This window comes from Scatophagus argus, chromosome 3 (genome assembly GCF_020382885.2).
Source record: "Scatophagus argus isolate fScaArg1 chromosome 3, fScaArg1.pri, whole genome shotgun sequence".
Lineage (NCBI taxonomy): Eukaryota > Metazoa > Chordata > Actinopteri > Scatophagidae > Scatophagus > Scatophagus argus.
In genome coordinates, this window is record NC_058495.1 from 12449484 (window position 1) to 12467681 (window position 18198).

Here is an 18198-nt window from a genome sequence, read left to right on the forward strand (position 1 = left end):
CAGAGAGGAGCATGGGATACACATGGTTTTATTGTATTATTGCCCAAAATCTGTCATACATGTAGAATAATATGTATTGTTTGTCTCGTTTGACAGCAAGTGTCCTGACAACAGCCATTTGCTTGTAGATCTTTACACAAAATACAACAGTGGCAACAACAGACCAGAACAGACAAGCGGATATGTCAGTTGTATTGTTTTGCATATGTATATCGGCAAAGCTACTACTTAGCTATATCTTATTAAATGTGGTTATATGTAGTCTTGTTTTTGCATCACAGCAGATGCACTGGCCTTTTTACTAAAGCGCTTCAGACCAGTGGTTCCCAACATGGAGGTTGTGAGATGAATCTAAAGAGTCACAAGTTTTTTACCAAGATGAAAAAAAAAACCTATAAATGTACTACACTTTTTTGGAGTCATCTCTAATCTTTGATTTTTCCTTGCTCTGGAAAATCACTCAGAAGTGCTGACAGCTCATGCAGCCTGTGATGAGAGGTCACTTGTACATATGGCTTCGTATTAAGCACAAAGCCAAAAAGTTTGGGAACCACTGTTTGGACGATGCTTACCCATCATACACAGCCCACGCAGTCACCTACTGAATCTTTCCTTACAGCATACATACTAACCAGACCAATAACTCCAACTTCCTCACAGGTTTCCATCCACTTTCATCCTCTACAAAGATGCTTTACATAAACATTACAACTTTGTATGTTGTATGTATAACATACAAAGCAATGTTTTAGGCCCAGCAGGACATTTGCAAACAGCAAGTGTTAAAAAGTGTGAGGTCTGTACGTACAGAATGGTCCATATATTAACATCAGTTTACCCAGGACTGAAAATTATTATGATTATGATTATTATTATCATTAAAAGGTTAAAATGCAGCTGAAATGTTTTCATGTTTAAAGGATGAGACGGGTGATATGCTCCATTTTTGTTATTGTTAACAAATCCCATAAAAAGACCAAAACCGAAGCTGGGTTAGTCTGTCTCTCAGTACTCAATAGTCTCCTGATGTTGTCTGGAGCTCTCAACCTCAAGCCAGTTTGTTCCCATTTAACACGTAAATCAGGTCTCATGTAATAATATTAATAAATGGGGAACTCCAGATTTTATAAAATGTAACTCAGACTTTTAGGATGACAAACTCTTGTCCAGAGCACCTGTCTCTGAGTATGTACATTTTTGTGTTATATAGCCAGCCTACAAATGGAACAAATTTTACATTATTCCTGTACTGAATCCTGAAACCTACCTTTGAAATTCAATTTTTAGTCCTTGTTTTTGCAGTCTAAATTTAATTTTATGCTCTAAAAATCCTAATTATCAAGACAGTATATATTACACACAGAATTAAATTATATTAGGCTTTGGTTACAGAGACGATGCTTGTTATTAGATCAAGCCATTGTTGGTTTGTGTCTTGTAATGTAACAAGAAACATATTTTACTGTATCTGCAGACCTGTCTTCCCACTAAAAATGTCCAAGTTTCAGACTGAAAAGAACCTATAACATCATGTTTCTGGACCCAAGTGCAAATGTTTGGAAATGACTTCAGGGACAATGACATCAGGGATCATCTTGAGAAGGATTCTTCTTCTTCACAAACTGCCGCAGGTATTGGATAGCCGATAGTGCACTGACGTTTGCCAGCAGAGCTAAACAGGATTTCAGTGAAGGTTACTTTGTAGAACTGGATGTCTGTTTGCCAAGTACACAGGGCAGTCTACATTTAATAGTTAAAAGCCCTGACCACTTGGTTACAAATCTTAAGTATTTCTCAATTACATTTAATAATCTTGACTATATAAATCAAAGTTAAAATTATTTTAAACTGTTGTCTAACTGTGAAGACACAGAGTACAAGTAGCAGAATACAGAGACTGATAAAGCTTAACAAGTTAAAAAAATATATTCTTTGGTATTATTTATTTAAATGTTCAATGCACACAAAAAACTGAGCTCAAAAACACTAAAAATTGCTCAGAACTTTAGTCAGATTTTAAATCTAGTACTGCAAAACTCTAGTCTACAGTATGTAAATATGTGATATCATTACACCCCCCACCCCCACAAAAAACCCCAAGTAGGATACATTATTGGAGCAGAAAGCAATGGTGCCACTGTGCAACAAGAACCTATTCTAAAGTCAGCGACACACTTACTTTGTGCCCACATTATGTGCTGTTTAAGGAGAGTTGGACATGCCCTATATGTACTTGTGTCACGTACTACTGTGCACTACAGGCTGTTTAAACAGGTCATTCTGTTAAAAGGAAGAAGTTGATGTAGATATGTGTTTTAGATACCAGCTTTTAGTGAAGTTAAGTTAATGAATGACTGTAAAGGCAGAATATGTCAATGCAGAATATCAGAGTTCCATACCTGCTTTCCAGGCATCATCAGCCTCTGGATCAGAAGACCTTAATACCCAGGAGGCAAAAGCAATGCAGACCAAACACATATCTGACTGCTTCAGTGTGGAGAAGATGCCCTCTGGTCCTGTAAGAGACAGAAACATGCACAAGACAGTACAGTGTAGTTTTGCTTTGGATGTGTTTTTTTTTGTTTGTTTGTTTGTTTTTACATCCAGCACGACAGAGAGCTCAGACTCACTTGTCTGCATGGTCTCCAAAATCCTTTGCTGCACTGCAAGCTCTTTACACAACTGTGAAGGACTTGAAGAGACGCTCTTCTCAGTGATCATGGTTACTGGTGGATCTGCTGTCTTGATGATAATTTTCTCGGCTTGAGCTGGAAACACCCACACTCCAGACCCTCTGCACCGGATGCTACCTTTGTCATGGAAGCAAATCTTCCTTATTGGCAGCAAACTTTTCCAGCTGTGAAATCCCCGTGGGGCTGCCGCAGACATCCCATAATCATTAGCCTGGATGAAAGAGTGAGACGCAACTCTGAGTGGAGAGATGCCATCCACCTCCTTGCAGTCTGCACTCAAGAAAACATAGTTTGGGAATGTAAGTTCTCTGACAGTAGGATGAGAACAAGAGAAAATGGGGATGGGTTTCTCCTCACTGCATTTGGAATCACAGAGGAAAGAGAGTGATGCTTCGTCCCTGATTGTACAGACAGTGTAGTCAAACAAAGGAGCCACTGAGATGTTCTCTGGATCACAGACAGCAACACACCTGGTGTCTCTTTTTGCTTCATTTTCTGTGATAAAGCATTCAAACATTTCAGGGAAGGATATTTGAGTATGCTCCTCCAGTATGTCTGTTTTGGATAGAAGAGCTGCAGGTGTTAGTTTTCCCAGGCTGCCATTCCCTTTTAAAAGCGTGTTCTCCTCCAGTGATGGACAACTGCTGAGGAACAGACTGCTCTCATCATTACCAAGCGAAGATGCATCCTTTGTGTTGAGAGCGTGTACATTGCTCACGCTTTTGCTTTTTGTGATCTGTCTTGGCCACATAAGTTCACTTGAAGCGAAAGCATCTGAGTCCTCAAAATCTTTCCCTGCAAAGTCCTCTGAAGGTACAGGTGTCTCCTTTCCTTCAGAGGCTGTGGACTCCTCTTCCTCATGTTTTTGATTTTTGCACTGAGGATCAGGACTGGGATTCCTACTGGCACCAAGAAACTGCCAGTACTCTTCCTCAAAATCGGAGGTGGAAAACTCGCAGCTCGAGCGATCTGCTTTGGATTCGTCAGGCTGCGTGAAATAGTCTGAGTCAGCAGTGTCGGACGTATCTATGAGAGCGCCGTCAGACAAATTATAATCCAGAGCGTCGACCAAAGAGTTGTGATTTGTTGGGAAATCATCTACATTTGGTGACACAGTTTCTTGTTTGTCCCTGGGAGGTGTGCTTCTGCCCATCCTGAGCTGCAAAATGTCATTTATTGTCAGTTTTTCCATTTCATCCCAAAAAGCAGAAATAGCATACACAGGTCGAGTGTGGCCTGCAGCTAAGGCATATGTTTCAGGGCTGTCGGCCACGGAGCAAGGTGTTACGGTCACGTCAGGAACAGGGGGCGGACTAAGCTGATCTAATGAAGAGCAACCAGAGGCTGAGAGATTAATTTCATGTTTCTGGAGTCCATGTGTATCTGAGGGCATGCGGAGTTGCGTGCAGTGTGTGTCGTAATCACATGTGGAGTCGGCATCTGGCATTTTGTCAGCACTTTGGGCAGCAGATGGAAAAGTCAGTGTGGGTGCCTTCACAACGTTGGTGCTTTCATAAGCCTCAGAGTAAGTATCTGTTACAATGCAAGAGAGAGTGTTGTGACAAGAATGCATTTCTCTGTCCGGTGTATCATCTGCATCAGTATTCTCAGTCAGACAGCTCTTTTGTGTCAGAAATGATGAGCTCTGCAATTGTTGGCTTTGCATGAGAAAATGCTGCGAGTCCTCCACTGATTCAGAAGCTGACAGATAGCTTTCAGAATCGTAACTGTGAATGGAGAGGAACTCAACACTGTCTCCAAGCTCGTCAGACTCCAAACCGTCAGAATCCAAATCTTTGGCTGTAAATGTGTCATGGGATGTGAATGCTGAGCTGCTTGCTTCATGTTTATTTCTCTCTGTTGGCTCAGCGATATGAGACGTTAGTAGTTTGTCTGACAAATTGTCCTCTTCACCAGGCGTTGAAGACATCTGGGATAAATGTGAAGTGACTCCCACCTGAACGCTCTCAGGATTTTCCTCAGCACTTGGATTGCCTCTTGAGTTTTGATTTGATTGTGTGACACTCTCTGTGTGCCTCCCTCCCTCAGATTCATTAGTTATCGCTACTTCCAAGTCAGTTGCACATGATTTCGTTTGGCATGTGCGATTGTTCTTACAAGTTTTTTTTTGTCTTTGTTTTTTTTTCACAGACGTGACACGCGCTCGCTGTCGTGCAGGACTGTCACTGACTGTCACGAACCAGCGCTCTTTCTCTGCTCTTAAAGCAACACCGCTCACATCCTCGCTGACAGCTCCGTCTGTAGACTGTAGCTCACTTACATTCAGTTCTGTTCGCCTGCATGAAAGTGGGTCAGGTTCATGTATGGATGAAGAGTCACTCCCCATTTGCATGTATCCAACTTTTTTCAGCTCTGCTGATTCTCCATCTGAAGTCTTGACATTTAGTTGCTCAGTTTGCAGCAGGGATGTGATGTCTTTATTTGACCCCTCTGTGACATGCCCTGCAGTCCTCACGTGCACACCCTCAGCGTTGATGGCATTTCCTCCAGGATAATCGAAGCATATCTCACTGTCCTCTTCAGCTTTTGTTATAAGATCATTTCGTTCTCCTCCTGAACCACTCTGATTAATCTGCACCCCTTCGATGCAGTGTTCTGCTATGTTGCTTTCGGCTTCATCACTCTGCTGTGACTCCTGTTGACCTGTGCTGAGGACTGAACTTAAGTTTCCTGAATCCTCTGAATCGCTGAGGCCTGAGCTGTCAAGGCAGGCGAGCGAAGGCTGCAGCAGGACACACTCCTCACTCTCCTCACAGAAGCTCGTCCAGTCATATTCTGCAATGTACATGCTGTGATCTAAATCATCCATTTCGGGACCTCACATGCTCTTCAGTCTGAAAAAAAAGAGGAGGAAACAAAAATTTGTGGTTGTAGACTGAGGTATTTTGCAGAATATTCTGAATATTCAAGGTGGCCTAGTGTATGTCGTGGACTAGCCGTATATGCTGGGTTATAGTTGAAGTTATGTCAACTCACGTGAGTTAAATATAGAACATACATTGCTTGTAATCAGCTGTCATGAGGAAACGGTTGTGCGGAAAGCAAACAAGAGATGAAAGTCATGTCAGAGAGTAGCAAAACAACACCAGAGCACCGTGCTCACAAGTACCATAACAGACCCCAAAATACTCCGTGACCCTGCTCTTAGTCATACGACCTGATAGGAAAGATTCAGCTGTCCAATGTCAGGGCACAACATACTGTATCAGCTTAACAAACAAACTCACTCATCGAGTTAAGTTGCAAAAATACCTTCATGCAGTACGATATAAGCATTCAAATATTTTCTCACTCAAAATTCCTATTTAATACGCAGTGTCTAAAGTATTGTTTTATCCAGAGTAAAAGATTTATCATTGGAATCATTTTCGCCATCACATTGTTAAACTTTGATCTCTCTAAGGGTCTTGTGAACGAACCTTTTTAATACAACCGACATGAAGCACATAACTACTGCACACTCTTGTTCATGTAGTTAGCAGGAACCTACCTGTGGCAGAAGGACGAAGCGTGTGAGTGCTTTCTCCCTGCAGGGACATTTCAGCTCTGGATGTCTGTCTGTCCTTGCATATGTCACACTGCAGCCTGGCACTCAGCTGTTATAAATAGAGGAGTATGTCCAGTCACATGCAGCTGCAAGTGCAAACGTCCGTCCCTGACATTTCAGTACCCTAAAATACAAGGCCACTTGCATTTATTAGAGGTACAATCGATAATCAATTGATAGACAGAAATTCACAGACAGGGACACATTCTGCTGCCATGATGGATATTTTATACTTAAGTTGCTTAAAATATCAAAATCTGAATAAATGCCACATCTTTTCTGTAGAGTTATGCATACTTTAACATTTAAAAAAAAAAAATTAATTGTGACAGATGACAATTTAAATATGGAGTAAATATAGAATATTTAACATCGATGCCATAGTGTCGTGTCTTACACAAAAATAGTCTCTCTTCTGTTCCTGCAAACTTTGAAAATAAAAAAAGGGAATTGTCTAATGTGTTATGTTAAATCTGACTATTCTGACCGTCTCTTCTTGTGACACCTCCCACCCTATTTTGTAGGAATCTTTTAGTTTTAAATAGAAATACTTTCATTGCACCCGGAAACCAAAACAGCATTGTGATATTCACAATGAATTTTGACTAGAACACCAGTTTACCATATTAACTTTTAAATTTGATTATAGATTACCACAAATGAAAACAAAGAAATGTTTCTGATGAAAACACTCCAAATACATCAATACATAATACAAAGTAATTTCATTGCTTGTGCGTTTATTTTCCCACTCGGTAAAAAGCAATCAATTCACTAACCAACAGGGAAAACATCTTATTAATGAATCTGCAGAATAATTTGTCTGACATGTAAATTCTTGTCTTGCTCACAGTGAGGCATTCACTTCATTTATATAGTTATATAGCATAAGTTATCTGATACTTTCCAAATGCAGCAGGTCTCGATCGTACTCTCTATTGCAGTCTGTAATAAAGAGAGAACCAACATTTCCCCATGAGCAAGCACTCGGCATTGTTTAGCATTAGCAGCAGGTATCACAGTAAAATTTGTCTTTGAATAACATGTAAAAGCTATTTAGTGACTAAGCTTTGTGACTGCACAGAGGGCAACAGGGCTTACGGAAAGGTGCTTTATTTCTCCAAACATTCAGTACATTCTTCATGGCACTGAAACTAGAATATATACATCATTACAAAAACAATACATCATCTGTATAAAACAATATGTATGTGTATTCAGCTTACGGTTGTCTGCACAAGAGCAAACACATGAAGCAAAAAGGGAAATATTCATGGAATGGTTGCTGCCTTTTTCCTGGTGCATTTCATGTGGCTTCACATATACTGAAGACAGAAGTAACTTTCAACAGCCTTAGTGTTGTCAAGATATAAAATTATAGGAAATAAAATATCATGTAGCAAATAAAACTTGGATGACTAGCCTTGTTTTAGAATTGTATACAATATAGGCCACTGGATATAATTCATACACCTAATTATTCATCACGCCATAACTTTACATTTCCTGGCTACATTTAAAGCTCATAATGGCACAGTAATCACAGTAATGGCACAGTAAAAGCCATTTTCTTCAGACAACATTTGGCAGAAGTTAATAGTCAAGTAATGTTCACAACGCAACAATAATGTTGCCACAACGAAAATGTCTCAAACACATCTGATGGCAACAAATTATTTAGAGTATGTCTTTTAAAAATTAGCTGATGGCAGACAAATAAAGTGCGCAAGGATTTGTAAATTTTCATGTTTTGAGATAAAAATATATTGGAATTTAAATTTGCTTCAAGGAACAAACTTGGTATTTTAACAGATTTTGCAGGATAGCAGACCTTTCTTTGAAAAAACATAATTATGTTGTTGAAAATGACTGATCTTTCATGATTGGGTTGTTGCGGAATGCAATTCACAATCAGCTGCAAAGCATGATTTCTTGTACATTTGTAATACATTCACCTTAGTTAAGCATAAAAAAATAAATAAATATAAATGCAATTATAAAAAAACACGCAAACAAAGAAACAAACAACAACAACAACAACAATCAAAGGGCCTCCTCTTAAAATGCCCCAGAAGAACTCAACTGCTCGGAGACACATCATTTATTCTGTTGGTCTGATCGTTATCAGTAAGACTCAGTGCACATTTATAAAATCTAAATAAATATCACGCATTTATTAAAAAAAAGAAAGAAAAAAAGACCAACACTACTCCTTTATCGGTTAAAAATATGAAGCTACTGCCAGCAGAGCTAAGCCAAGTCTTAGCTCAGCTTAGAAATCCACCAGCACCTCTAAAGCTCGGCAATAACATGTTACATCCTGTCCATTAAATCTGTGCAAAAACCAAAGTGAAAAAAATTATAATTATGCCAAATACTCTGGTCCGTACAAACGGGGGAAATTGCGGCTTCTCCCCTTCAGTTTTTTTATACAGATTAAAAGAGTACATGTAATATATGTCCTTAAATGTCTATTCCTTTATCAAACAGGGCCACATATTAATGAAACCCATCACTTAAGTGCCGCCTGAACACACACTGTCAAACAACAGATAAAAACTAACAACAGTGTTTAGACTTAAAAACAAAGGAGTGATTCTGTAGTGCTGCGTGAAGTGGGATGAAAACACATCACATTTCGCTTGGGTTGTTTCAGGTGTCGTGTGAAAAACTGATTTAATACAAGTCAGAGACCGTTTAAGGAAGATTGACAGGTCAGTTACCGATTGTTTTCAATATCATACTCTTGTTAAACACAGGAAAAAAAAAAAAAACAGCCCTGGAGAGAATGCAGCAGAAGCAGCTACAGTTAAATCTGGCCTCTGATGTATGATTCATCTGGTCTGTCTTCACACTGTTAAAGCTTCACATGATAAGAAAATCCATCATTCCTGAGCCTTCTGTCCTACCTGCATCAGGACTCGCTCACTTCGCTCCTCCTACACATTATAGTCTTGAGTGGTGGATGTGGTGGGTACGGTTGCACTATTCAGCTCCCTTCTCCCGCTCTCCCGCTCCCTTCTGACGTATCTTGGCTTCCTCACTTTGAAAGACACACAAAAGAGAACATATAATCAAAGTGTGAGGAAAAGCAAGAGACATGCAATCGAGCAGGTTTTGTGCTTTCACAAACAAGACCACCTTTTATGTCACTATTGTAATTATGATTGCTACACCAGTCCTCAAATAAGAAACACTCCCTCCCAACACTCACTGCCAACATTGCCAAATACTCCTTGATATTGTCTCAACCGCTCTGCATTACTCATTAGCTTCTTGCACTGCCACAACCTGTTCAGCAAGCTCAGAGTCAGTTTCAAAACATTGGAGTCTCACCTGACGTGGAGGGGATCATGACAGCCTGGAAGGGAAAATAAAATTCAAATTACAATCATTCCTTTGAGACACAAACACTTACAAATGTCTTTGTTGGTATGGCTACAGTAAACACAATCAGTCTCTACTTGAGGCTCTAAATGTTCTGTAGTGTGTCATTAACTATGAACAAATAATAGAACTAACTTACTGTCTCACTTGGTTGGAATATGAAGGCTGTGAAAGTACACAAAATATTGTTACATTTGAGTTTAACCCAACTGAAAATCAAATCAGTTAACTTGGATTTAACGGTTACGGTGGGTCAACAGGAGCCGCAAAACCGAGTAATTTAAGTTAAACACGGTCAGAGCTGTGCAGTGCTTACCCTTGTTTCGGCGGTAGAAGATGCTTGGGAGTCGGTTGGAGCGTTTGAGGTAGAAAAAGGAGGCGACGGAGAGGATCAGGAACAAGCTGATCAACAGTGTTCCCACAAGAAGGGAGGCTGCCACACCTGGCCCTCCTGCTCAAAGACAGAGCATGAAGTGTGAAACATGATGAGAAATATGGTGACACTTATGCTCTCATCAGACACGACTAAGCCTTGAAGTTGTTTCACTGACTGACCTGAAATTTGAACAACACTGAATTAACAGAGCGTTTCTAAATTTTTAAACTCACAGACGCATTACAGTAAAGGGCAAGTAACAAATTTTATACATGAGGGGATTATTAAATCACTCTGAGTGAGGCAACTTACCAATTTTAGGAAGGACAGTGGTAACAGTTGTGTGATTTTTCCTCTCCACTGTATAGTCTAGTGAGCACAGAAAAAGTTTCAGTTAGAAAAACATGATACCATGTAATATTCACCTTGTTATGTATTTAGAAAGAATCAGAAGACAGTTCAGTCCTTACTGTAGGTACAGACTGTTATGTTCTCCATATCCACAGCTGCTGAGTCACAGAATATGCAAACAGTGTTGCTGTTCTCGAGAATACGCAAGAAGCATCCTAGAAAATTGAGAAGAAGAAGAATTTTTCATTTTATTGGCCACCTTTTGCGCTTTGATAGGCTACTCTTGTATGGACAAATGAATCGCCATGCAATGTAACTGTAAAAATTGAACAAGATGGAATTATATGCTTTTCAAATTTTGTTATATTAGCTGTTACTATATATACTGTGTTCATAGTAATTTACTGGCATTCACTGAAATAAAAAACATTTAACCTCATTCAGTGTCAAAATTTTGCAGTTTAAAATTAGAAAAAAGGACAAAAAAGGTTTTTATGGAGAAAATGAGTGCTCGATGCACTGCAACATAAGAAAAAACACACAAACGGATTAAATTAAGAAAACATGCTACACAGAAAACACAACTGACACTAAAAGTGATGAACAAGGCTGGAACCTGCTTATTTCTAAGAATCAGACAAAAGATCCACACGCTGTGCTAATAGCTCCCAGCAGTTTTAGATGTGAAATGTTTCGATCAAACAGAGTCAGGCATTGTCAAATCACCAGCAAAAAGCAAGACAAGCAAGTTGGACCAATCAGAGCAGATTGAACAACACTGACAGATTGTCCCACACAGGAGACACAACATGGCTCTATGAAAAGGCCAAGAAACGTTAAAATGAAAATTATAGAAAAGAAAAACTGTGGTCTAGCATACAACAGTATTAAGATAACACAAACAGCAGAGAATGAAAAGGGAGGCTGCATCAACTCAGGCTGTGGTCGTGATGTTTCTTCTCAATGCTGCATGTTTCTTAATTTGTTTGTTTTCTGTTTATTGCATCTGTTTATCTTTAGTGAGTTTTCGGTTGCTTGGTGCTGAGTTCCCAGGGCAGCTGTATATTATTTTACCAAGGATAACACGTGAGCACATGGATAAAACAGGCTGTTCTGTTTCATAAGTGAAGCTTTTTTTCCAGCTCTTTGCAATCCTTTCACTGTGTCCTTGAAGTATGCAGGTGCAAACAGTTTCGCTCTAAAATTCCAACAACAACACAATCACACTCTGACTTTTTTACTTAAATATCCTCAGTGTTATTATATCTTTTAGTTGTTGAGGACCTGACCTGACCACCTTAATGAAACACATATACAGGAGTCAAATGTTGCAAACACAATTCAAGACAAATTAAGGAAAAAAACCAAACCAAAACACAGAAGCTTTAAACAATGACATCCTGACAATACTGATATAGCTCATATAGCCTACTAATCTAATTAATACAGATGCCAAATAAATTGATAATATAATAAAACTGTTAAATAATCAGAGGCTTTATAGAGTTTCCAAAGTCCCAACAATGCTATTTTATTTTGTGCACAAAACATCACCTTGTGAAAAGACCTTGTTGTGATTATCTTGTTCACATAAGAAAATAAAATTCTGGACTTTAGAAACTCCGTCAGAGTGTGATTTCACTCAAACTAATCTCTAACTGGTAATGACAAAATAATAGTGATGTTGAAAGGTCAAAGCCTTAGTGACATTCTGCATACCCACATTACCTGGTTCACAGTGAGTGTCATTTGAACATGAATTGTTCACTCTCTGTTTCTCGCCACAGCACTCAAGTGAGTTCTGATGTAGGGCCTACAGACAGAACAGAGTTAACAAAGCAGTATAACCAGGACAAAGCACACAATAGCAACGTTGGCTGGAGGAACACCCATTTTGTACCTTGGTTACAGGTGTCTCAGGTCTGATAAGAATCACAGTTGCAGCCAAGACCAATAGGAATGACAGAGTCATATTCGAACCTTTAAAGACAAACAGACTTAAATTAGATGCATATCGATTACTACAAACAGAAAAATGTTGACAGAAAATTCTAATAATAGTTATATTATTAGACTGGATGGATTCATATTTAATAGGTGTAGCAATATTTTGTTATCAGAATAACCTGAGTAATTCAAATACATTTCAGTTATTTTTCTGCCTTAATTCATGGTTTATTGACCAAACAAAGTCTAAAAACAAGGGCTGGGCATCATGCTTCCATACTGCCATAACACCTAGTCACCTTTGTAATCATCTTCAGCTGTTCCAGTAGTTGTGATATAAATCCAAATCTTAATGATTTTAGATTAGATTTCATTTAGGTGACCTTGCACAGCTAATTGTGTATAACATTTTCTTGTCTTCTTGTAGAGAAGCTTTTGAGGTTTCTTGCAAAGCTAATAACATGTCACATGTGAAGTGAGAGTTTATTTACAAGTTTTGCTCCCTTCATTATGTCACACGATAATGTACATCAGGATTGTCTAAATATACCTCTATTTAACATAAATAAGCGACCTGCCTGATATAACAACATGAAGTTCAACACGACCACACAAAAATGTGGTGCATCTTTGTTTGCCAATGTTGACTCAAAAACTATACAAATGATTTCACCGGCAACAGCAAGAGTTTAAACATTCATTAAAGGGGCACTTTTCAGTGTCAAGTACACAGTCTTTGCGTTAAACTCCAACTTGTACGCCTAATGAAAAAATAATTACTTCAAGCGTGAACAACACAGCTAATGTCCGAGAAATGTATGGCATGAAATGTATTTAGCTAGCTAGCACCTGTCACTGGGATGAAGTTATATCGTATTTATGCTAGCGGTGAGAGCACAAATGACGATGCCAGCGTTAAAAAGGTAGATTAGGTAATATGTTTAATCACACCTCACAGCTGCACCTTGCTGATTTTGGTAACATAAAAAGTTAACTCACCAGCCGAACACTAGGCTCTGGCCTGAACAAACTCCTAGGTGTGGTTAAACCAACGTCAGGTCTCGTCCGCCGCCGACGTATCAGCAGAGGGTCACTTATATTTTTGGCAGCTTTGTCATCAACGCACCCCTAAAGTTCAACCAGAGACAATCCTGCAATGCGCAGCCATGTAGCATACCATAACTATGTGCTTTCATTTAGCATAGGCACTTCCGGGTATGATTTTCAAAATAAAAGCCAGATTGTTTTTGTGCTTCATCTGCGATTAGAGAGATAGATGGATGACTATTAATTCCTGGAGGGAAATTGTGTTATAAATATAAAATATATACGACTACTACTATCATCACTACCAGTGCACTAAAACTACCAGTCATGTATTATTAAAGTAATAAGAAATGTAACCACAGACAGAAATAAAAGTATGATTGCCTTTATTTTACAGAATACAGTCATTCATTTTCAGGCATTTGCAGCACGCTGGAAAGCATAGCAACCTAAAGAATGAATTTCAATTAAATTAGATTTACTTGCCTATTAAGTATTTAATCGTTTTTCAATTTTAATAATAATTGTATTCAGATTCTTGGTAATAAAAATGCATGCAATATACTGTATGGTCGATTAGATAAGAAATAACATTACATTAAAAGACTATCTTACAATGGACGTTTGAACTTGTCATAGCAGGGAAAGCACAGCTGTAATTGATAACAACAATGATTCCACCATCGCTTTTGCCTATAACCCAGCATGCATAACAAAGTGTCATTGGACATGAATCGCATGCAGCCATTAGTTAATGATATTAGGTATATTACATCAGCGTTTTTAAAACACACATTATCTGAACCCAGCATTAGTGTCCGGATTAACCCTACTGATCACAGCCAGTTCTATTAAATCCAGTTGCAATAATAAATTAATAAGTAATACATTTGCGTTTAATTTAAGGAAATTTGGCAAAACACAATCATTTCAGGAACATGTATTATGTTAGTACAGTAATACAACTCAAAACTAGACTTTGACGTAGGTCCCTCCACAGGACACGGCCACAGCATTAGCTACAAATACAGGGCCTGTCTTTTGGCGCATAGTTGGAGTACATTTACAGAACTAACAATAACATTGCACCACATTTTCATTGTAGTCGGATCCAGTAGACAAAACCATTTCCCTAATGTGGACAAGGAACAAGATAATAAGGTTGTTATTTTATTCGTTGTCCACATTAGGGAAATGTTACCAGCGAGTGAGACATGTATCTACTGAACATAATGGCAAACTGTTTATTTTTGAAAACATGAGAGAACTAATATCAAAAACATAAACCTCACAGAGTTTGTTCGACGTTATCTTTGTTAATCCCACACCGGATAATCTGAACTTCGACGGTACCTGAATGCAGCTAAACCTTGCTGCGGAATCTCACACGGCGGGAGATTTAAATACTCGCGAGCTCACTGGCCGATGTTCCCCTCTTCATCAGCAGCGTAAGCAAACTGTGGGTCAATCTATAAACTATATTAACGTATATTATTTAAGAAGACGTACCTTACTGAAATTGCTGCTAACTGGTTATCTTTACAAACAGGTAAATGAACACAATGAATCATATGAGGACCATTAAAGAAATGCTGAGCATCCCAACTGGAAGCAGGTGGTTAGCTTAAATGTGCTACAATGATTCCCTTTAGCTATTACTTTTTTGAAGTGTGAATGATGTTTTATATATATATATATATATATATGTTGTTGGTTGTTTTTAAACTGAAAAAGACAGTTTATATCACTTGATCATTAAAACAAACAAACATTTGTGGAGCATTTTTTTATGTGTCTGTTTTTGCATTATTTCTACAAAGATTGTCTCTGTTTTACTGCACAAACAATGTTGTATTTATGTTTTATTTACTCATCAAACAACAGGAACGTGTCCACCAGTGGCTACTCCAGTTTTACAGACTCTCAGTTGTTCTTTGGGTCTCAGGTTTGGCTTGAAAATTCTCAAGGCACATCTCAAGATATGAGCTTTTCATCCAAGACTTCCCAACAAAGTTCACAAGAGGTGAGATTTATCAACTTTGTCTTATAGGTTGCTCTTGGTGGGGCAGCAGTATCTTGGACTAAACCCATCTGGTTTAATGGCATTATTACTTAAATGTAGGTTACACTAGTATTTTGTAATTGAGTTATGGGTCTAGTTGGGCAGCTGATGTAGATAAGTCAAACTGACAAAGCTTTTGTTCCTTCGGTAATAATACATAACTATATTTAAAAGAAATACGTATCCTGTGTGTCCATATACTATAGATTATTGCAAGACTCTTTAGTCAACTTAAATAAAACTTAAATAAAGGAATTCTGATTCTGAAATGGGCCACATGATCAAGGGTGTTAATCCAGGAGGCCACCTGTTTCTTTACTTGGGATGTTTTCCTTTTCCATTATAAGCAAAATGTCACTCAACTTACAGGACTTACAGTTTTATTAATAACCATTCAGAGTATGTGAAAAATAGTTCCTGTAAAAAATCTGTTTTGTCTACGTGTCTTAAACTCTGTATTTTCTTTGTATTTAGGGAAATGACCCAAAGTTGGTAAACAGTTATCATACTAAACCACTCCTGTTTGGAGAATCAAAGGACAAAAGCAAAAGTTTCGGAATATTGGATGATTTTGGGGAGGACAAGAAAAGGGCAAAGGAGAAAGCTGACGGGTACTTCTTTATGTCACTTTAAACATACAGCTCACCTTGAATGCATACTTATGAGATCATAAAAAAGTAGACCTAATCTTGAAATTTTTGTCCTATCGTCCTTTTTCTTCAACAGTGACTTTTTAGCCAAAGAATGTCATCATTTTAGGGAAACTCTCAACAATGTAAGTGATGACAGGTTTCTATTCTGTTGCTTTTTTGATTGAGCAGCTCTTCTAGATGTGAAACATTTTTAAAAATGCTGGAATGTTTTTCAGATCCAACAACTGGTTGCTGGCACAGAAAGAAATACTACTGTTTGCCAAACAGTTCTTGAAAAAATTGATAATTTTGTGTCGACATGTAAGTTTCCTAATCTTCCAATATGCATTTTTTATTGGAATTATTGAACTTTTTGCTCTCTGCATACTGTAGACCTGATTAATTTCGTAAAAATAAAGAGGTAGTGAGTAGACATTTCTTATTGCCAGTAGATGGTGCTTTTTGCCTGATGTTTAAACTTGTGTGACTCCGATTCTCCTGTAACTCTTGAATATTACTAACTGTTTCCATGCATTTTTAAATTGTTTTGACTTCAGTGTAATAAGATGAAACATTTTTAGTATACTCATTGCATATCTTCTTTTCCTTTTCCAGTGCAAAATAATCTTAATAGTTTTCAGAGTGACATTTCCCAGCAATTTGAGACTTTGTTGAATAAGGTGAACTCCCAGGCAGAGATGATCACTGAGCTGGAGGAAAAGATGCAAAAGGTGATAATTATGTGTATGATTACTGTTTAAATGAAGTGAAAAGATTTTGGTTTCTTATAAATGTTCCTGATTAATGATGAGTATAATTTGTATAATGTAGAGTGGACACGCCACAGCAGAACTTGGTTCAGATCTACAAAGCTTAAAGATTAGTCTGGAGTGTCTGAGAGTGGAGCAGGAGAGAGAACAAAACATGGCTGAAGAGGCTCTGAAACTGCTCAGTTTGTTAGTCTCTGAGCACTCAGCCAAAACTACCCATGAAAGACTGATGGACAGTGCCATCCAGACGTCACCAGAGCTGGAGAGGCCATTTTCCAACATCCTGCAGGACAACAAGCTTGAAGACACACAGCTTACAAGTATGTCACATAACTTTGAACACAGTCGGGCCAAAGTTCCCGCTCAGGATTGCTGCTGCACCATTGGAAAGAGGAAGTTAACTCTGAGAGGCTATAGGAGGCGCAAAAAGAGGCCTCTGGTGCTCTCACAGAAGAACAAGCATACTGTCTCAGATGAAAACAGTCAACCTCTAATGAACTGTAACCAACAACGAAATCTCTGCGAGCATCATAATGTAAGCAAGGTAACCCAGGACAGTCTCAGCCCAGACTGTCAAATACCACCACACAGAGAGATGAAATCTGTAGCTTCAGGTTGTTTCATCACCCCTCTCAGCTGCTGGTCTCAGGACAGCAACAGCTCTGTGTGGCTTTCAGGAACTGAACCAGTCGTAGAAAAGCCCTCAGCTGAGTCCAGGACAGGGACACCCACAAAACCTGAAGGCCTCTGGCAGTTGTTTGACACGGAGTATGACTCTGCTTCAGGCTTTTAGAGGATGAGTAAAGGCCAAGTAAAGGAGTAAACAGTGAAGCATTTGCATTCTTATTTTTGGAGCACAGGCTAATAAAAGCCAAAAATGTTTATTGTATTTATTATAGTTTGTCTCTGATGTTCTATTAGTTGTTGAGTTATTTTATGTTATGTAAATGAACACTTTGTTGAGTGTTTTTCATCTGATGGTGAAAGAGATGTTCAAAGGTACCAGTGACAAGAGAGTTAAGGACAGACTGATCCACAAAACAGTACACATTTAAAGTTTTTCATGCTGTTAAGTCTTTCTGCTGACATAAAAATAGTGTGTATATACACGTACAGTTATAATACAGTTTAAGTGCATCTGTCAAAAAAGTTAACTTTCTGTGTTTACACTGCTGACTTGACATTAAAAATAAACAAAATGTTTTTGCAAACAAACCACACTTCTCTTAAACAATAATTGGAAACCGAATTTATCTGCTGTATGATCTGCTGTATTTCTGATCTCTTCAAAGATAATAGTAAGTAATAGTAAGTGTGAGCAACAATAGCTTCCTCTGTATGTCACCTCCCGCACATGCCACCAGT

The 18198-nt window shown here is 38.4% G+C and overlaps 3 protein-coding genes across 6 annotated transcripts; 1 reads left to right on the top strand and 2 right to left on the bottom strand.

The window, feature by feature from the left end:
* Nucleotides 1-12: 12 nt before the first annotated feature.
* LOC124056307 (PPARGC1 and ESRR induced regulator, muscle 1) lies at nucleotides 13-5538 on the bottom strand. The gene is made up of 3 exons (XM_046383625.1): nucleotides 2631-5538; nucleotides 2400-2516; nucleotides 13-1672 (listed from the first exon to the last, which is right to left on the bottom strand). The coding sequence occupies exons 1-3, from the start codon at nucleotides 5521-5523 to the stop codon at nucleotides 1584-1586; spliced, it is 3099 nt and encodes a 1032-aa protein (XP_046239581.1). The 5' UTR covers nucleotides 5524-5538; the 3' UTR covers nucleotides 13-1583.
* A 753-nt stretch (nucleotides 5539-6291) lies between these two features.
* Nucleotides 6292-13545, bottom strand: c3h1orf159 (chromosome 3 C1orf159 homolog). 2 transcript variants are annotated; one of them, XM_046383628.1, is made up of 10 exons: nucleotides 13322-13545; nucleotides 12276-12355; nucleotides 12104-12188; nucleotides 10495-10590; nucleotides 10337-10393; nucleotides 9965-10099; nucleotides 9788-9813; nucleotides 9598-9622; nucleotides 9171-9304; nucleotides 6292-6310 (listed from the first exon to the last, which is right to left on the bottom strand). In XM_046383628.1, the coding sequence occupies exons 2-9, from the start codon at nucleotides 12345-12347 to the stop codon at nucleotides 9201-9203; spliced, it is 600 nt and encodes a 199-aa protein (XP_046239584.1). In that variant the 5' UTR covers nucleotides 12348-12355; nucleotides 13322-13545; the 3' UTR covers nucleotides 6292-6310; nucleotides 9171-9200. The 2 variants fall into 2 exon arrangements, with proteins under 2 accessions (XP_046239584.1, XP_046239583.1); XM_046383627.1 differs by lacking the exon at nucleotides 6292-6310 and having other exon boundaries at nucleotides 7359-9304; nucleotides 13322-13544.
* Nucleotides 13546-14680: 1135 nt separating this feature from the next.
* Nucleotides 14681-18048, top strand: LOC124056314 (interactor of HORMAD1 protein 1). Of its 3 annotated transcripts, none has more exons than XM_046383636.1 (8): nucleotides 14681-14832; nucleotides 14919-14984; nucleotides 15254-15392; nucleotides 15906-16042; nucleotides 16158-16206; nucleotides 16300-16384; nucleotides 16679-16794; nucleotides 16895-18048. In XM_046383636.1, the coding sequence occupies exons 2-8, from the start codon at nucleotides 14923-14925 to the stop codon at nucleotides 17624-17626; spliced, it is 1320 nt and encodes a 439-aa protein (XP_046239592.1). In that variant the 5' UTR covers nucleotides 14681-14832; nucleotides 14919-14922; the 3' UTR covers nucleotides 17627-18048. The 3 variants fall into 3 exon arrangements, with proteins under 3 accessions (XP_046239592.1, XP_046239590.1, XP_046239591.1); XM_046383634.1 differs by having other exon boundaries at nucleotides 14682-14828; XM_046383635.1 differs by having other exon boundaries at nucleotides 14749-14817.
* The last annotated feature ends 150 nt before the right edge of the window (nucleotides 18049-18198 follow it).

What these genes read in the sequence shown, in the direction of transcription:
- LOC124056307 (XM_046383625.1), bottom strand. Translation starts at nt 5,523, where the DNA reads ATGGATGATTTAGATCACAGCATGTACATTGCAGAATATGACTGGACG. An exon ending in TTTGGAGACCATGCAGACAA is followed by an intron (nt 2,517 to 2,630) that starts GTGAGTCTGAGC and finishes TGTCTCTTACAG; the next exon opens with GACCAGAGGGCATCTTCTCC. An exon ending in TGATGATGCCTGGAAAGCAG is followed by an intron (nt 1,673 to 2,399) that starts GTATGGAACTCT and finishes AATCCTGTTTAG; the next exon opens with CTCTGCTGGCAAACGTCAGT.
- c3h1orf159 (XM_046383628.1), bottom strand. Translation starts at nt 12,347, where the DNA reads ATGACTCTGTCATTCCTATTGGTCTTGGCTGCAACTGTGATTCTTATC. An exon ending in CTTCTACCGCCGAAACAAGG is followed by an intron (nt 9,814 to 9,964) that starts GTAAGCACTGCA and finishes GTACTTTCACAG; the next exon opens with CCTTCATATTCCAACCAAGT. An exon ending in CATGATCCCCTCCACGTCAG is followed by an intron (nt 9,305 to 9,597) that starts GTGAGACTCCAA and finishes TGTCTTTCAAAG; the next exon opens with TGAGGAAGCCAAGATACGTC.
- LOC124056314 (XM_046383636.1), top strand. Translation starts at nt 14,923, where the DNA reads ATGAACACAATGAATCATATGAGGACCATTAAAGAAATGCTGAGCATC. An exon ending in CCCAACAAAGTTCACAAGAG is followed by an intron (nt 15,393 to 15,905) that starts GTGAGATTTATC and finishes CTTTGTATTTAG; the next exon opens with GGAAATGACCCAAAGTTGGT. An exon ending in TGGAGGAAAAGATGCAAAAG is followed by an intron (nt 16,795 to 16,894) that starts GTGATAATTATG and finishes TGTATAATGTAG; the next exon opens with AGTGGACACGCCACAGCAGA.